The following is a 19,113-nucleotide window of genomic DNA, read 5'->3' as shown; positions in this document are numbered from 1 at the left end:
GATTTACAATGAAAAAAAAATACTTTCAAAAAAAATTAAAAAAAAAAAAAAAAAAAAATGCAAATAAAATATTTAAAAATTCATTTTTAGTGGATTGTGTTCGCACAATTTTTAATGAATGACTAAAATACTTTTTGGAGATTTTTAAAACAATTTAAATGTTGATAATTTAAGTTTATATTAAATCATTGTAAATGTATTCATTTAAATATTTGTTTATGTATATTTTTGGTTTGCACTAACCTAAACTAACATGATGAAACATCACAAAGACAAATAATTTTCCTTTTTTTTTTTTCACAATAACTTTACTGATGAATTATTCACAGTAAGACCAGGAACATTAATACAGGAATCTGTCAGATCGTTCTGAACGTCACTTTTGTGAGTGTTTGAATCTGTTTCTCACACACTTTCCGCAGTGGAGGAGTTCCAGAAGTTACAGGAAGCTAAAGAGGTTCTCACAGATGAGAAGAAAAGAAAGAATTACGATCTCTGGCTCAGAAGTCGAATTGTAATCCCGTTCAGCGAGTGGCGAGCGCTCAGTGACTCCGTTAAAACAGTGAGTGTTAGGTAGGTGATATATTCATTACATTTATAACAATTTATAATAATTGCATTACTTTTCAGTCAATGCATTGGGCTGCGAGGACCAAGAAAGAGCCAATGCTTGAGGCTGCAACACACACACACTCACTCACTCACTCACTCACTCACACACACACACACACACACTCTCACTCACTCCCTCACTCACACACACACACTCACTCACACACACACACTCACACACACACACACACACTCTCACACTCACTGCCATGTCTTTCGTGAGCATTTGAATCTGTTACTCACACTTGTGAGTGAACGTTTTGCAGTGGAGGAGTTCCAGAAGTTAAAGGAGGCTAAAGAGGTTCTCACGGATGATAAGAAAAGAAAGAATTACGATCTCTGGCTCCGAAGTCGAATTGCAATCCCGTTCAGCGAGTGGCGAGCGCTCAGTGACTCTGTTAAAACAGTGAGTGTTAGTCGCTGCTTTGAATGACAGGACGCTGATGATGAACGAATGCATGGAAAATTAACACTGCATTCTGTCGTGCAATTTATAATAACTCATGAATGTGTTTCCTAAAATGAAATCTCAGTCAATGCATTGGGCCGTGAGAAGCAAGAAAGAGCCGATGCTTGAGGCTGCAAAAGATCCAGATCCAGTGAACGTGAATGGAGAGAAACCGTCTGAATCCTGTAAGAGAGTTCTTTGTCATGGCTATTTACAATTCTTCAGTTATTAGTTTTTTACCCTAATGTCTCTGTTTCACAGATGATTTTTGGCATCACAGGCTTCGCTGGGCTGGTGAAGCTCCCTCAGGCCTTTTACAGAAGTTCAGGAACTATGAAATATAAATGCATATTTTCTGTCGTTCTATATTCTATATTCTTATCCTATTCTATTCTTCCACATATAGAGGAAAGAATCAGAACTGACCATTCATTTACTACGCGTCACCATTATGCATAACGTTGACTTGGTCTGTTTTAATTTGTTTTGTAGAAAGGTAAGATATGTTGATATTAATGTTCAGCAGTGATGCTTTCTATGCCTTAAATGTCCAATCAGAATGATTTTTTGTTGAAATATGAGTTTCAAGCCTGCAGATTGGCACAATAAATGATTATAAAGTTTATTTTAATGAATATAATGTGTAATAAATAATGCATTTTTATGCATATAGCATCAATTAAAGGAGACATATTATGCCCCTTTTTACAATATGTAATACAAGTCTCTGGTGTCCCCAGAGTACTCCACAGATCATTTATTATATCATTTTCGAAAATGCCTATTTTGAGTGGAAGCAGAAACACGCTGTTTTTCGGGCCTGTGTCTTTAAATGCAAATGAGCTGCTGCTCCCCGCCCCCTTTTCCAGAATAGTGCTGCTCCATTACAGCTCGTACCTGCTAAAAACATCTGTTTTGGTTCTGATTATCATGTTTATCGCTCTGAAATCATGCGTTTTAAACCATATGAGTTTAAACTTCAGATATACTGTTTTCTGAGTGCACACATTCGAAGCACACGCACAGAAAGCGGCTGTCACAGCATGTGAGTACTAAACTAAGTTCTCATTCACACACAAGTTTACATTAAAAACACACACGAGTTACAAAAAACAGTGGGTTATGTCTGTGAAGGTCTGATTTTCATGATATATATGAATAAAAATAGCATTCAATTAATATACATATAAGCCATTTTATTTATGTTCAGAAAAAGAGATAGAAAAGTGTTTATCATATGAGCGCCATGTGCAATCAGCATTTTGAGGCAAATCTGTGTGTTTGTGTAAAAATATGTCTGTTGTGCATTGTGCTTAATTGTCAGCCCATGGTGCATAAATAAAACAACCTACTGTGGAATAGGACACAAATGTAGAAGTCATTATCTTTTTTACATAAATGCAACCAGTCCTAAAGAGATTAAAGGGAAAGTATCCTCTATTAAGATTCTACTGGATCTTGAACATTCTACTGGAGTAGAATGTTATTTGAAATAGTTTATTCAGTAGAATCTCATTTGATTCTTATTCAAGGGCGTAGAATTTAGTAAGGACGCTGACATGTCCCTAGCGCAATATCTAGAGACTACTGTATTGTCCCTAGCAATATTTTTGATAAAACTATTGAATATATTTGTATGTAAGCACTAGTGTTGTTGTAATTTGGGCTGCATCTGAAGTAGGTCACACCATTGATATTAGCTGAGAAGTTAAAGAAATAAACGGTGTGCTTTCAAGGACTCATATTTAATAGATGTGTGGAGTAAGAACATATAAGAGCCGAAGTGTTTGAAACACAGCTGAATGATAAAGTTTAAGTAACCATAACTTTAACTCTGTTGTTCTGCTGTTTTGTGTTCATCTGCTTCTCCCATCGACTATCACTGTATAGACTACTAATACAATCAGATACAACAATCATTTCTTAAATATTTATTACAATATATACTGATAAATTGAAGATTTACTTCAATGCTATGAGTGGATGCGTTCCACTGATTTCTATTGAACTGAACTGCAGCTCAAACTATTTCAGATACAGTGGATTACGCTACAGACTCCATCATAATGCACAATGTTTCCATTAACATATTAATCATCATATTAATGGAGCATTTCACTTTTTATGACAGAACTACATTATTTAAAGAATAAAAAGGATTTTTATTCGTGTATTATTTTAATTGTATTTATTTATTTTTAATTTTCCATTTAATCTTTTTAAATCTGTAGATTTTTCTTCTGACGGAACTAAAGGCATTTTTCATTAATCTATTATTTAACTTTATTTTTTATTTAATCTGTTAAAATTGTATTTATTTATTAAAATCTGTCGATTTTTTCACTAATTTACTATTATTTTTATTTTATTTATTCATTTTTACATATTTTATTTAATCTATTTAAATCTGTCGGTTTTCCTTCTGATGTAACTAAAGGCATTTTTTTATGCATTTATATTTATTTATTTATTTAATTGTATTTTATTTTAATATTTTTGTTTCATCTGTTAAATCTGCCGGTTTTCCTTGTGACGGAACTAAAGGCATTTTTAAATTAATTTATTATTTATTTTATTTTATTTTTAATATTTTTGTTTCATCTGTTAAATCTGCCGGTTTTCCTTGTGACGGAACTAAAGGCATTTTTAAATTAATTTATTATTTATTTACTTTTATTTAATTTTTAATATTTTTGTTTCATCTGTTAAATCTGCCGGTTTTTCTTCGAACAGAACTAAAGGCAGTCGGAACAGATTTCACTTTTATTTTACTGTCCGCTCTTCCTCAACTGTGTGTTCATTCATTGGTTAAAGTCCAGCGGATCCTCTCTGTGATTGGTCAGTCCCATGTGTCAATCATTCTATTGGCTTTCACTGACTCCAGTTCACATACAGTTGTGCGCGCACAGAAGACCGAACGTTTAAAGTCAAGATGGCAAGTAAAATCCTTCTGAGAGGCTGTCGCCTGACTCTGATGGGAAGACAACATATTTTAATGAAAACACCTCAGCGTGCGATGGCCGGTAAAGGTGAGAGACATTCAGGAATTTCTACAGAGAAATTAAGCAGCACGATAAACTACTGATATTATTCATGCACGTACAAAAATAAAGCAATATGCTGTCCTATTCGATATTTTTGAAAGAGTGACATATTAATGCTCTGACAGACCGGACATATGAAACTGCTCGGTGATATCTGAAGAACATTAAAGTACACTTGAAAGTAGGGTTAAATACGCTAGACATGACTTAAAGCGATAACGTGGAGGCTCGTATGATATATACGGAGTGCGTTTAATCAAGGTCACTTGTTCTTTATGCTGTGGAGGCCGAGCTCTGGCCTTTCTTGGCACTAAACTCATGTTCGTGCGCCAGTTACTGCGGATCATGGAGGGCGCCGCTTTATTTACCCGATGTTTGGCGACACCTAGTGGACAAGTGGTGTCTTCGCAATCTCAAGACCAAGTGCGAGTGTAAACAAAACTATTTGCAGTAACACGCTGGTGGCACTTTTTAAATTAGTAACATTAACATTATTGCCTGTATAACTAATGTATAATTAGTGAATGTACATGCAAGTATAAGTAATGAAGCTTAAACTAAAACCATTTAAAAAAATCGTTACTTGAAATAAAATACATAAAAACTTTTACAGCAAGTTTTTTTGTAACAAAAAAAAAGTATATATATATATATTTTTTTTAATTTTTAATTTAGGTTAACTTGTACTGTACTAAAAAAACTAAAATAAGAATTAGACCATACATACTCAATGAAAAAACCAAAACAAAAAACAAATTGACTACAACTTAAAAATTAAAATGAAAACAAAATCAAAATATTAATAAAATGTAATACATTTTTATTTTGCACAATTCTGTTTTTTTTTTGTTCCCACCAAATAATAAATATTATAAAATAATAACACTGATATACACTAACACTGATATACACTGTAAAAAATAGTAAAAAAAATAAAACAAAGATTATTGGAATACTTTTTTACAAATACAAAAATTCAGCCTCTTGCTATTTATTCATAAATCATTGTGAAATTTTCTTTAAATTTCTGAGTGAAAATCTTTCAGCGTATGAATGTGCATGGTCTGTTAAGCATTATATTTTTGTTATAATAAACGTTTTTTATTTAGAGTAAAAGATTATATTTAAATTATTTTTATAACACTTTACAAAAACTTTATTAAAATAGAATATAAATGCATATGCATTTGCAGTATAAACTTTATTAATATTTTTTTTTTTCTTAGAAGAATCTTTGATCCCTTGAGGATAAATCTCAGATTATGATGTAATGCCATTATCATTTCAATGAGAATATGTGACTGGGGCATAATAGGTTATATTTAAATAAAACATGTATATGAAATTGTTTACTGTATTCACAATTAAATAAAAAAAAAAAGTTTTTTTGACCGTATTAATGGCAGATATTTTTCTCTTATTTTTTGTCCTCCAGGGCTCTGGTTGCACCGTCCGCTTTTACTCAAGCGTATCACTGTCTTACCATCGATCATGTTTTCTGTTTTCAGGTATTCCAACAGATGAAGAGCAGGCAGCGGGGCTGGAGAGACGCATCCTGCAGGCCATGAAGAAAGGCCAGGTAAAACACACAATGATATTCTGTTTGACCAGTGTATTGTTTTCATTCTGAACCACCCATCATCTGTTATACAGGATCCATACAGCATATTCAAGCCAAAGGAATACACTGGAACCAGAGACGACCCTCATATCGTTCCCAGCATCAATAACAAACGACTGGTCGGCTGCCTCTGTAAGTTTTTACATTTTGGATTAAATTTAAAAGTCCTGTTTTCTTTTCTGAGAGTTTTGATCTCTTTTTTTTTGTCAAAATTTCGAGTCTCTCAATTCATGGTGGCAACAAGCTTTCAAACGATCCACTAAATCCAACTAAAGTATACAGGGGGAAAAAATCACAACATCAAATCTAGAAAAATTTTTGTTTATTTACAATTTACAAACACAGGAAAAATGTCAGCATTTGTTTGACTGCTTCCTTCAGCACTCACACAATGGCACAGCAACTAAATCTCACACACGTGTGTGATGAGCGGGTTAAGACTGATGGAGTTGAACTTGAACTCCAATCATCAAACTCACTTATTATTTGTATTGGACATAAATTATTACTTAGAATGTTATCAGTGGCATTTTATTTGATTCTGTAATCATGCAAACTTCTAAACACCCGTAAGACTTTGCATTGCCACTCCAGTATATGAACATTATAACAGCGTTTTCATCAGACACGTTCTGCTGCTGCAATCAGATTTTGATACTTACTCAAACTTCTAAAAAACGAAACACAAAAAAGCCCAAAACAATCTGTGTGTGTGTGTGTGTGTTTTCAGTTAAGGCACATGACACAAAAGTGGTTTAAAGATCCTGCAAGGACACACACCACTTCCTTTGAACAAAATTATGTGCAGAACAAAATGATTCTGCATCGATATTCATCCAGTACATCCTGAAGTGAATCTGAACAATATGCCAAAATGTTTTCAAAAAAGTCACACAACGTTTAGCAAATCCAACATCTTCGTATCGGTTGCATCCATGAGGCGTTAGTTTGTGAAGTCATTTAGAATAAAATCATATTCTATGTAATTAAATAAAATAAAAAACAAAGGTTTTGTAATGCTAACATTAGTTAAATACTATCGTTAATAAACAATAGCATTTCATAATCTCAGTGTAATTTTTACATATTCATTTTAACAGTAATAGTAATACAATATAACAGTAGTTAATGCATTCTGAATGAATAATGAACAACTGTGTATTTATACATTAACATTTATTTGTTCACTATGGTGAATTTCTAAATTCTGTAAAATATAGTTGTTCATTTTTCGTTTATGATACTGATGTTAATGTATAGAACCTTACATAGTGTGTTGCATGTTTAAAGGAGCATTTCTCCCAGAAATGAATATTAGCTGAAAATGTACTCTCCCTCAGGCCGTCCAAGATTAGGATGAGTTTGTTTCTTCATCAGATTTGGAGAAATGTAGCATTGCATCAGTGTCTCAGCAATGGATGCTCTGCAGTGAATGGGTGCCGTCAGAATGAGAGTCCAAACAGCTGATAAAAACATCACAATAATCCACAAGTAATCCACACCACTCCAGTCCAGCAGTTAATGACTTGAGAAGGAGAGACAACTGATTTGATGTGAGAGACAACAGGAGATGGACTTTTTCCCTGGAGGAAGCGTTATTATGGATTCATATTTTAGTCAGAAGCAACGGTTTGAAGTTAAAAACATCTTAATGCTGGATTTGTTTCAGCTTTTGGCTTCTCCAGATGTTAACTGATGGACTGGAGTGGTGTGGATTACTTGTGGATTATTGTGATGTTTTTATCAGCTGTTTGGACTCTCATTCTGACGGCACCCATTCACTGCAGAGCATCCATTGCTGAGACACTGATGCAATGCTACATTTCTCCAAATCTGATGAAGAAACAAACTCATCCTAATCTTGGATGGCCTGAGAGTGAGTACACATTCAGCCAATTTACAGTATTTTAGTATTTACATTTTTGGGTGAACTATTTCCCCTCTTCCACTCCAAAAAAAAAAGAGAAAAAGAAAGAAAGAGGGGAAAAAAGGAGAAATCTTTAAATGCTCACTAGCACACAAATATCACCCAAACTTTGAGTAAGTAACAAAACTCTGATATACAAATACTGTTTACATATTTAAGTGCCACTGGGACACTATTTTTGCAGATAAGTGTCTTTATTCAAATCGTAACTGATGATTATTCAGATGCATAATAAACATTTCTATGCTAATTTTGAAAACAACTCGAAGGCAGCAGTCACACAATGAAGTACACAAATGTTTCTGCAGGCTGAAGCGTGTGGTACCTGTGTCTCACATACAGTCGGATTGCTCGTTTTGCGCTCGCTGACGTCAGACGAGGTTGAAGCCCTGGGTGTGTTCGATGGCATGCAGCAGTTTCTCTTTGAGTGTCTCCTTATTAGTGTACTTGGGCAGATCCAGCAGGTTGAAGCATGTGTGCGCTACAGGGAAATAGTGCTTTCCGCCACCGGTGGGCTGGATCACTAACACCAGGCTCTTCATGCCCAGGATGGGGATTCGGTCGCTGCCCGTGAGGAACACTAGTGTAAATGACAGGAAGACAACATCAAAACGTCAGCTTGAGGTTCTGAGCATAACCTTTCAGAGACAGCTAGGTAAAGTTACTTAAACACCATACTTTGCCCAGGTGATTAATCACAGTACATTAAGACAAAAGTTTTCTGCAAATGTTATGTTTCCTGTCAAATGTTATGCACATGAGTATCTCATTGAATATTCACTTATTTGCATACATTTCCAGAAAAGCCACATTCAAAACTGTCCTTGTTTGATTTTGTTGACATATTAGAATTAAAGGTTTTACGGAGGGGCTTTGGGTTTCTCTTTTTATCACTCCATAAATCAGAAAATACTGTCAACAGATAAAAACACATTTCACTATTCAGGAATAAAATGTTTTATAAATCAGGTGAATAATATATGAACAAACCCCTCTATAAAAACAGAATATAGATAGGAATAAAAATTTTATGTTTAGTGTAGGTAAATATTTCCGAAGTGGAGGAAAAAAAACTCATTTTGAGAAAAGCCCTTAAAGATATGTTCTGTAATCAAAATCTACAGACATAAATAGATGCAAAGTGCAATAATAAAATCAGATGAACAAATATGAACAAACCTCTCTGTTAACATTTCAGAATATAGATATGAATGAAACTGCAAATTTTGGTGTGTATAAGTGTTACTGAAGTGAAGGAAAAAAAAACTTATTTTGAGATTACACTAAACATTGTAATCAAAATCTAAAGATGCACACAGATAAAGTGCAACAATAAAACCAGCCGAATGATAGATGAACAAACCGTTCTGTAAAAACCTTCAGAATACAGATAGGAATAAAACTAAAGTTTGGTACAAGTAAGAGCTGCTGAAGTGCACCAGACTCTCAGCCTTTAAAGGAGACATATTATGCCCCTTTTTACAATATGTAATATAAGTCTCTGGTGTCCCCAGAATGTGTCAGAATTTCAGCTCAAAATACTCCACAGATCATTTATATCATTTATTATCATTTTGAAAATGCCTATTTTGAGTGGAAGCAGAAACACGCTGTTTTTCGGGCCTGTCTCTTTAAATGCAAATGAGCTGCTGCTCCCCGCCGACGCTTGCATAAAAAGGCTTCCCAAAACAAAGTTACTGGGTTAATCTTTTTCACGTTTCCTTGTTTAGTAGATGCACCGGGGACCTGATTATAGCACTTAAAACCTGGAAAAGTCAGATTTTCATGACATGTCACTTTTAAACATGCAGGATACATTGCAAATAATCACTTAAATGTATATTTTGGATGTTTTCTCTCCACTAGTCTGAAAGAAGACGTTACAAAACCAGTGCTGACCAGTGCAGGAAAATACAATGATTTTGCTTGTAGTGCAAGAACACTGAAAAGAGGGATAATTGTACAAATCTGAGGTCCTGTTCAGAGCAGATGACTGATGTGCTGGACACTGTGTAAATATATACTCAAAGATGGTTCACTTACACAGGAACTGTTTCTTCTTCTCCAAAGGCAGCTCGTGAAACACTTCCCAGAATATCTTGATGGTGGGGTGATCGGCCCAGTACTCGCCCTTATACTCTGTGCTCTGAGAATCAATACAGTCACGCAGAACATTTACAACCTCAACAAACTACAGTAGCAAAACATTTCCAAACACTAGGCTTGGGAATCAAAAATCTATTCCAATTACAGAATCGGATACATGTTGTAAAATTTCAATTTCAATTCCACTTATCAATTCCTGTGTGCGCATATTTTATTTTTATGTGGAAAAAAGGGGCTGTTAAAAATGTATTTGTATTTGAATCATTCATTCAAAAGATTCATTCAAAAACACTGATTCATCCAGTAATGAAACAAGTAAATATTGAGTGAGTCATTGAATCATTTCATTCATAAATTCCATGAGATTTTGTTTAGTTGTCTAATATTCTTTCTTCAGAATTGTGAGAGAATTATACAACCTCCATTTAAAAAAAAAAGTCTCAATTTATCCAGAATCATGCAGCTCTATTTTGCACACAAACAGCTCTTAAACGAGTCCAGTTTTTATGTAGCCGGCTGATTTTTGTTCATGGTATTCAGCAGCAATTAAATGTTTTGCAAAAAGAGACAGAATAAATATGTTTGATATCTATATGTTTGACTTCATTTTTTTTAACCACATTGGAATCGAAACTGGGAATCGAGAAGAATCGGAATTGATCAAATTCAAACGATACCCAACCCTACCAAACACGCACAAAACCAGCTGCAGTCTGAGCAAATTACACTATCAGCTGGTACAGTTCATCCACAGTTAATTTTTACCTTCTCTAACTCCTTCCAGTCATAATTGGTGTTTCCTATGACCATGGCCTGCAGTTCACTGGGCTGGAAAAGCTCTAGAACTTTCCCTCCACACACTTTGTGAAATCCCGCGTAGAAAGCACTGAACTGAGGAGCCACGGAGATGTTGAATATATAATCGACGTAGGCATTGACAAACTCCTGCCTGGATAGGTTGAATAGGTTAAACCATTTAGTTAGGCAAAAATATAAATCAAATCACAAATACTGGAGTTTATATGTGAACTGAAGTCAGTTAGTGTCAAACAACCGTCGTGTTGAGTGAATGCATTATATTATGGTGCATATAATACCTGTTGGACTTGTTGACGCTGATGTCTGTCCCGTTGGGAACCAGCTCCAATACCTCTGTGGTGCCAAAAATTTCCTCTGTTACCTGTCATCATAAAATAAAAATGACCATATATGCATGTATTTTTTTTTTTTATGAATCACGCATTTAAAGACAGACATTATGTACAAACAGCTTGTTCTTACTGTGAAATTCAGGCAGAAAGTGTCTTCCAGATCATCCTCTGTATAATCCAGCAGCTGCTGAAGACTCCTGAAGATCCACAGACACAGATAGAGAAAACCATTGATGAGGATCACATTTAAACTAATCCAAGATTATTACTTAAACCTATAAAGCTAACAGTATTGTATTTGATGCACACATTCACACAAGGCCTCTAAATTATCAAAACTTTGCTGAACAATATGTTGTACACAATCTACTACGTGCATTCTGATGTGAGTGTCAAATATGAACATCAGGCTTTTGAGGTACAATTCTCAATCTTCATTGTATTGCATTGAATTATATGTTTTGACTAAATGAATGAGTTACGTCCAAATCATTCTGTCTAACGTCAGAAGTTTAAGGACTGGGAAGAAAGTCTAGGTACATTTGATCAAGGTACATTCAAGGTACAAGGTACATTTGATATTTCATAATATGAGTCCTTTATGCTCTGGAAATATTAAGCACAACACAGAAAATCAAAGTCTCATCTGAAACAAACCCACCTTCCTACGTCAGGCATGAGCTCCTTCAGGTCCTCTAGAGTGGGAGTTTTCTTCAGGAGTTTCTTGTACAGCGCTAGTGGGAAGTTCAGCTCCACTATAGTGAGGTTATAGATGGCCAATCCACAAACCACACCGATCAGATGGAACAAGTCAATGTCTTCAAATGTCTGCCATGTGTGAGATTGACATTTTCTCATCTTACACTACAGTAACATCATCAGTAGCATATCTGATATACCTTGTGAGTGAGGCATGTATGTACATATGTGACCCTGGAGCACAAAACCAGTCTTAAGTCGCTGGGGTATATTTGTAGCAATAGCCAAAAATACATTGTATGGGTCAAAATTATTGATTTTTCTTTTATGCCAAAAATCATTAGGATATTAAGTAAAGATCATGTTCCATGAAGATATTTTGTAAATTTCCTACCGTAAATATATCAAAACTTATAATATGCATTGCTAAGAACTTCATTTGAACAACTTTAAAGATGATTTTCTCAATATTTAGATTTTTTTGCACCCTCAGATTCCAGATTTTCAAATAGTTGTATCTCGGCCAAATATTGTCCTATCCTAACAAACCATATATCAATGGAAAGCTCATTTATTCAATTATTTCTTTATTCATATTATTTCGAAAAATTGACCCTTATGACTGGTTTTGTGGTCCAGGGTCACATATATATATATATATTATATCATATATATTTGTTATAAGATTGTCATTTTCTCAAGCAACTTGTTTTTCGATTCACTTCAATACATTTAGTTTGCCAAAAATTGAATGGGTTTGTTTAATTGACATTCGACTAAAAGATTAATTCAATTCTTAATGTTTTAAGGCTTAATATACACAACACAGAATTTCTGAAAAAAATTAAACCTTTTATATTATTGTAAAAAAAATAGTTTTTATGAATTCAAATGATTAGATATGTTTTTTGATTATTAAAATTTAATTTAACAATTCAAATGGAATTCAGAAAAATTAAAACAAAAAACAGAATTTGGTAAAAATTCTAGAAAAAGGGTATTTCATAGGGACCTAAAAATGTAATTTGTTTTTTAAACTTTCAATAAATTGATGTTAAACAGTTTTCAATGAATTGGCCATAGTTTTTGTTTTGATTACTAACATTTAACTTAATCATTGACCAAAAAAAAAAAAAAAAAAAAAAAAAAAAAAAAAAAAAAAAAAAAAAAAAAAAAAAAAAAAAAAGGAATCCAGAAAAAAAAAAAAAAAATGAAAATGTAGGAAAAAATAAATGGATTTCATTGGGTCCTAAAAGACTTTAGAATTTTTTTTCTTGAAGGACACTGAGTGTGGGCATTTGTGCTTTTTTTTTACTGTACCTTGTGAGCGAACCAGATGAGTCTTGACTCCTCGTAGTATCTGAACATTCCATATTTAGGGTCCAAGAGTTCTTTCATGATGAGCAGGAAGAACTCTTTTCTCACGCCGCCAGCGTCTATGGCCTCCTCTCCAACGAAGATCACCTGCAGAATAACACAATTAAAAACCGCCAAAGCAGCACTAAAGAGGAACAGATTGACACCAACTCATTTACCTTGAGCGGCTTCTTGTAATCAACGTTTTTGGACTTCCTCAGCACCTCCATGGAGTCCCCGACCACGTTTTCTCGGCGTACGATGAGGATGAGGCAGGGGTTTACTGACTCCACTCCTCCACCGGACAGGAACAGAAAGTGTAAGTTCTGTCTCTGAGCATGATCCACCGCCATCTGATCACAAACAGCACTGTCAGCTCACCGCGGTAAAACATGATGTCAAATCATCAGATGAGGCAGATCACTCTCACCTGCATCTGGATCACAGCATCAGTCTGAAGCAGCGCCGTCTTTGCCTGAGCGTCAAAAACAAATGGGTATTTGCACATGGTCACCTGAGAGTCCATGACCTGCACAAAACAGACAACGAGAGACAGGAGAATGTGAGGATGTTATTGTATGTCTGTCCACAGCATTATGACTACTGCATTTACTGGAACTTAAGTTGCATTTTTTATCATCTGAAACGTGCTTCAGATGATTCATCATCTAACCAAAATGCACTAAACAGAAGCCAACATATTGAAGTACAACGCCTTGTATACATAATAAACTATAGCTTAGCAACCAAATATTACATTGTGAACATGGACACATTTGAATTTGTGCTGAATCATAGAGAGAAGTGAGCCTAAGTTTTTGTATAGCACATTTCCCACAAGTTGGCAATTAAGTTTTGGCCTCGCGTTTACAACACATGTTGTTTATAATGAATACCACTAAAATGTATCTTTATATTTTATACTTATATTTTTCATTCTTGTTTTTTTCTGAATACAGTCAAATTTAAAGCATTTATTGTGGAGTGAGGAGAAATAAAATACACGTTTATCCACCTTTTTCTTCAATGCGGAAGTAAGCCTATGGGCGAGAACGAGAAGAATAACAACGTGCAGTAAACAGTAAAACTGTTTGCACTACAAACCAGTGTGTTCACAATTAAGATGATACATTAAAATAATATGGTAAGACACACCAATTTTCAATATCAAGCAGCAAAACAAACTGTTTTGTTCAGCTAAAAATAGCTGGACGCGGATGAGACCAGAAGCTAGACCCATAGAATTTACAAAAGGCCGCAACCCATTTTTACGGCAAGAAAAAGGTGGATAGTGTTTGTAAATGTTTAACAATTTTATTTACTGGTATTTTACATTATTACGGAATGAAATAATACAATGTGACAGATGTGAATTATCGGTGTTTTTGTCTGTTTTTATCTGTTATTTTCTCTCAACAATGCAAAAACTTTGGTAATTCGGTATTTTGGTAATACGGTAATTCACAGATTGAAAGATGCAGAAAAGTGTCATTTTTAAACCACTAGTGGTAGCAAACAGATAATACCAAAATAATAGTAAGTTTCAAACATGACCCCATTCAGTTTGGTGCAGTTAGTAGCAAAGGACTTACACACTTCACAATGTAGTTACTGTAAATGACCATAAAATTCAGCAGTGTATAATGATTACCTACCGAAGCAGAAAACTCACCACAGAGAACATCTGCTGCTGAAACCAGGTGACATAATCATTCCTGATGTCAATGAGCTCATCCAACTCATGAATATAAAACTTGTCATACTGGATGATCTGGCCAGCACGCTCATTAACCTGCAGCACGAAAATCAGAATGATATTAGCAAATAATAAAAAATAAAAATAACTGCATTTCACCTCTTCTCTAGCCTGCTTCCTAATCTAGTTGCATAATAAAGCTGCAATTGTGCATTATGACTATCGTTGGTTCTTTGACAAATAGCTTTGGATAAAAGCATCTGCTAACTGCTAAATGTAAAGCAATATTACAGAATTTCTTTTTTCAAAAGACAGGATGTGTTCCAATTCACAAATTTATGCGAGACACACTAAAAATATTCATGTTTCTGAATAATGTAAAGAACATCACCAGAGTATAGAGTATAAATGATGGCATACTCTTTTAATGTACTATGATTTGGGACACACTAATTCTAATTGTAGTATTTAGAACGGATGTTATGTGAATTGGGGCACAGCCTATGTCTACGTTTACAAACTGTGGTGCTCACCGAGTGGAGGACCTCCAGGAATTTGAGTGAGGTGTGCAGGAAGCAGGTGAAGATCCTCTGGTCAGAAAGAGGAATTCCCAGTTTCTGCATCCGCAGCAGATACACCACTACCTCCTTGTACAGCTCCACCAGCCTCTGGAAGACCGCTGGCTCAAACTTTGACCACCAGTTTCCTTAAAAAACACAAAAATAACAACGATTGATTGAAAATGTCAACAAAAACCACTCATGTGAAATGAGCAGGCCACAGATTTTAACCACGAGCTAGCCTGAAAGTTTGAAGTAGCCGTAAAATCTTGAAGTCTAAAGTTTGGGTGGTTTTATATGCATGCATTATTTGCACGAAAATTTGGGGGAGAAAATGTGCATATTTGGCAAGAAAGTGTCACAAAGAAAAAAAAAAAAAAAAAAGAAAGGATGATTTGTAGATATAAAAAATTTTTTTCATTTAATATTGGGGTGAAGTATGATGACTCAGACATTTCCCTAATGAGATTAAAATTAATTAATTAAATTAAAAGGGAAAATTATCCCTTAGAAAGAAATTATTCTTAAGCCTTCATTTTTTTTGAGAAGTGTAGTTGTGATAAATGAAATACTTCAGAAATACCTAACAATGTGCAGAAGTTGACCATTGCCTATTGTACACTAATAGTGCACTAAGCAATTGGTAAATGTGGCCATTGTGTACATGCATGCAGTTGCAAACTTGTTTTTTTACTTCAAAAAACAAAACCAGCCTAGAATGTAAAGATCCAACTGGTCTGGAAATTTTCCTATGCAGGAGAAGAAGTCTTAAAGAATCTGTGAAGTATATTTGTGTCCTCCATTAATGAAGAACAGTCTAAAAATGCTTCACTTTATATATGTGACCCTGGACAACAAAACCAGTCATAAGGGTCAATTTTTTAAATTGAGTATCCTAATGATTTTTGGCATAAAAGAAAAATCAATAATTTTGATCCATACAATGTATTTTTGGCTATTGCTACAAATATACCCCAGAGACTTAAGACTGGTTTTGTGCTCCAGGGTCACATATAGCCTTTCTGTGCTCAGCCAACATATGATACAGGGCAAGTTTGGTAAAATAGCTGTTTTTGGCCAACCGAAATATTGTTTGGTGTTATGATGAAGCCTAACAAACAGAACTCCTCTCATAGAAGACGGGACATACCGAGCACTTTGAGGGGGGCGTCCTTCAGGCTTACGACGGCCTTGGCGAAGGGAATAGTGAGGGTTGTGTAGTTGTTGGGGTTGCTGAGGAGCGGACACTCGGGCAGCGTGAGGTACAGTCTCAGAGCCTCAATGTCAGGAGGAGAACTGCTCAATCTGGGGAGGAGATTCTTCTCCAAACTAGCAGCTACCTGTATTAGGATTAGCCATGCACTGGTTACAACATGAATGAAGAGCACTTAGCAATACAACCAATAATGAAAGTTTGCTGAATATTTACTCACCCTTAAGTGATCAAACAGTTTGTTTCTTTATCAGATTTGGAGAAATGTAGCATCACTTGCTCAGCAATGGATGCTCTGCAGTGAATGGGTGCCGTCAGAATGAGAGTCCAAACAGCTGATTAAAACATCACAATAATCCACAAGTAATCCACACCACTCCAGTCCATCAGTTAATGCCTGTTAAAGCTGCGTGTTTGTAAGAAACAAATACTTCATTAAGATGTTTTTAATTTCAAACCACTGCTTCTGGCTAAAATATGAGTCCTCTATCCATAATATTGCTTTCTTCAGTGAAAGTAATCTGATCTGAATCAGGAGAGAAAACTACACAGATCAAGCACAGTTTACAAGACAAAACAGTCCGAAACAGCTCTAAACAAATATGTGGGTGGATTTTCATGTGAGAGGACAACAGGAGATGGACTTTTTCACTGGAGGAAGCAATATTATGGATTCATGTTTTGGCCAGAAGCAAAGGTCTAAAGTTTAAAAGCCTTAATGATGGATTTGTTTCTTACAAACATGCAGCTTCTCACTTCACAAGATGTTAACTGATGTACTGGAGTGGTGTGGATTACTTGTGGATTATTGTGATGTTTTTATCAGCTGTTTGGACTCTCATTCTGACGGCACCCATTCACTGCAGAGCATCCATTGCTGAGACACTGATGCAATGCTACATTTCTCCAAATCTGATGAAGAGACAAACTCATCCTAATCTTGGACGGCCTGAGGGAGAGTACATTTTCAGCTAATATACATTTTTGGAAAAACTTCTCCTTTAGAGTTACTGTACGTCTTCTGAATGAGATAAAATGACAAAAAAACAAGTGACTCACAATTTGTGAGATTTGTGGGTAATCGGGCTGGATGAGTCTGTGGTAGAGCAGGCGAGCCGTGTTAACGTCTACACCTGAGCACTTACTGTTAGTGCTGTAGTGATCTGGATTACTGCAGAACAAAACACTCTCATTAGAGAAAAGATCATCAGCTATTTATAAGGTTTACACAGAGTAATATAACGTATTAAATGCATAACGGCTTAGTTACCTTCCAGACAGAAAGCTTCCATTGAGACAACTTGCTGAAGCGAACACAAGATCAATCTCACTACAAGAGACATAAAACACATTATCAGTATGATGGACTGTTTTATTAAGTTCTTTCATTTGAATTTAGGTTACACTTAGACTGAGTTTCATCTACACGCCTTAATTTAATAATGAATGTAAAAAGCAGTACTTCGTGATTTCTGGTGATAGTCTCCAATGGCCGTGATTGAGCCATTTTTTGATGAGGTCATCACTGAGCGTGTATATCTGTCCATCAGGTCTGGTTATCCTCAGATCAACTGGAGGGCTGTCGTCCTACAGCAATACAGCAGAGTCATTTAAACAGGAACATCAGCGAGTGGCTAATCGCTACAACGGGAACTGGACAAACTAACACATACGGCACATTTTTAAAATACATTTCACAGTTTTGGACGATGACCTGTTATGTTACCATGTAAAACAGGATTTGGGCTAACTGGAAATAATTCTTATAATTTCATCCAGATAAAACACAATACCTGTGGATTGTCCTTTTACCATATTATACCATAAAACAAATACAAACTAGACAGTTGTTCCTGTTACATTTTGGTACCATCACAGAAATATTATTGTAAATATAAGCATCTCATTGGATATTGTTAAGCAGTTGTTCAATGTTCACACTTTGGTCCTTCATTCACTGCATGATTTTAAGGCAACATGAAATTAAAGCTGACCTTACTTTCTTTCTAATTAAATGTCCCTGGTCTTAATGCACATAACTCATCAGTAGGGGTGAACGATTTTGGAAAATAATCTAATTGCGATTTAATATGCAATTATTTTTTTAAAGCTCTTTATGTTCTGTATTATTCAACAAAGACAAGCTATAAATCATTGTATAGTATGACCAACACAATATTAGATAGATTAAACATAAATGTTCTTTTCTGTAGGCCAGGCCTATATGTTACGATGAAATTAGGTGATGCATGAATTGATATTAATGACATTTTTATTTAACAACTACAATCATAGTATACTGACTGATTTGTTGAACTTCCAACCTTGTGAGTCAGTAACAAATCACACAAACTAAAGCAGATTGCAGAAATATAAAAACAAATCTGTTGCTTCACACTACTTTAGGTAACTCAAAGTCACTGTAATAAACATATGTAAACATGTGCACTGCACTAAACACTGTCTGTTAACTTTAGATCAGTGGTTCTCAAACTTTTTTGGTCGTGTCCCCCTTTAAACCTATAAAAAAATCCCCATTCCACCTCAGACTACCAAATAAATTCACTAAACATTATGAAAAATTTATGTTTTTTTTAATTTAAAAAACCTACAGGGAAAAAAACACCTGCATCACTTGAAACATTGAAAAATAGCATAGAGAGAATAACTTATTATTATT

At 34.9% G+C, this 19,113-nt stretch overlaps 3 protein-coding genes across 10 annotated transcripts in view; 2 read left to right on the top strand and 1 right to left on the bottom strand.

The window, feature by feature from the left end:
• Positions 1 to 1,725, top strand: part of LOC107750135 (dnaJ homolog subfamily C member 12-like) — a 2,857-nt gene extending 1,132 nt beyond the window's left edge. For 2 of the 5 annotated variants that reach the window (XM_016565399.1, XM_016565400.1), the window contains exons 3-6: positions 423 to 562; positions 631 to 675; positions 1,191 to 1,245; positions 1,341 to 1,725. In XM_016565399.1, the coding sequence (XP_016420885.1) occupies positions 423 to 562; positions 631 to 675; positions 1,191 to 1,245; positions 1,341 to 1,519 (419 nt within the window). In that variant the 3' untranslated portion in view covers positions 1,520 to 1,725. Of the gene's footprint in view, positions 1 to 422; positions 563 to 630; positions 676 to 878; positions 1,019 to 1,145; positions 1,246 to 1,321 lie in introns of all 5 variants that reach the window. The other 3 variants (XM_016565401.1, XM_016565402.1, XM_016565403.1) reach the window with 3 other exon arrangements.
• A 2,190-nt stretch (positions 1,726 to 3,915) lies between these two features.
• LOC107750148 (cytochrome c oxidase subunit 5B, mitochondrial-like) lies at positions 3,916 to 5,988 on the top strand. The gene is made up of 4 exons (XM_016565414.1): positions 3,916 to 4,089; positions 5,613 to 5,683; positions 5,758 to 5,857; positions 5,945 to 5,988. Exons 1-4 carry the CDS (start codon positions 3,993 to 3,995, stop codon positions 5,986 to 5,988), a joined length of 312 nt encoding a protein of 103 aa, XP_016420900.1. The 5' UTR covers positions 3,916 to 3,992.
• LOC107750134 (probable E3 ubiquitin-protein ligase HERC4) overlaps positions 5,896 to 19,113 on the bottom strand; it is a 22,735-nt gene continuing 9,517 nt past the window's right edge. For 3 of the 4 annotated variants that reach the window (XM_016565396.1, XM_016565395.1, XM_016565398.1), the window contains exons 10-24: positions 17,896 to 18,020; positions 17,704 to 17,763; positions 17,493 to 17,604; positions 16,371 to 16,560; positions 15,194 to 15,366; positions 14,637 to 14,756; positions 13,395 to 13,493; positions 13,144 to 13,317; positions 12,929 to 13,072; positions 11,571 to 11,737; positions 11,040 to 11,106; positions 10,856 to 10,938; positions 10,524 to 10,707; positions 9,696 to 9,798; positions 7,684 to 8,232 (exon numbers count right to left, since the gene is read on the bottom strand). In XM_016565396.1, the coding sequence (XP_016420882.1) occupies positions 8,024 to 8,232; positions 9,696 to 9,798; positions 10,524 to 10,707; positions 10,856 to 10,938; positions 11,040 to 11,106; positions 11,571 to 11,737; positions 12,929 to 13,072; positions 13,144 to 13,317; positions 13,395 to 13,493; positions 14,637 to 14,756; positions 15,194 to 15,366; positions 16,371 to 16,560; positions 17,493 to 17,604; positions 17,704 to 17,763; positions 17,896 to 18,020 (2,010 nt within the window). In that variant the 3' untranslated portion in view covers positions 7,684 to 8,023. Of the gene's footprint in view, positions 5,995 to 7,683; positions 8,233 to 9,695; positions 9,799 to 10,523; positions 10,708 to 10,855; positions 10,939 to 11,039; positions 11,107 to 11,570; positions 11,738 to 12,928; positions 13,073 to 13,143; positions 13,318 to 13,394; positions 13,494 to 14,636; positions 14,757 to 15,193; positions 15,367 to 16,370; positions 16,561 to 17,492; positions 17,605 to 17,703; positions 17,764 to 17,895; positions 18,021 to 19,113 lie in introns of those variants that run through there. The other variant, XM_016565397.1, reaches the window with a different exon arrangement.

Source organism: Sinocyclocheilus rhinocerous, unplaced genomic scaffold (assembly GCF_001515625.1).
Source record: "Sinocyclocheilus rhinocerous isolate Xijiao unplaced genomic scaffold, SAMN03320098_v1.1 scaffold1822, whole genome shotgun sequence".
Lineage (NCBI taxonomy): Eukaryota > Metazoa > Chordata > Actinopteri > Cypriniformes > Cyprinidae > Sinocyclocheilus > Sinocyclocheilus rhinocerous.
This window is presented reverse-complemented; position numbering and strand designations above follow the sequence as displayed.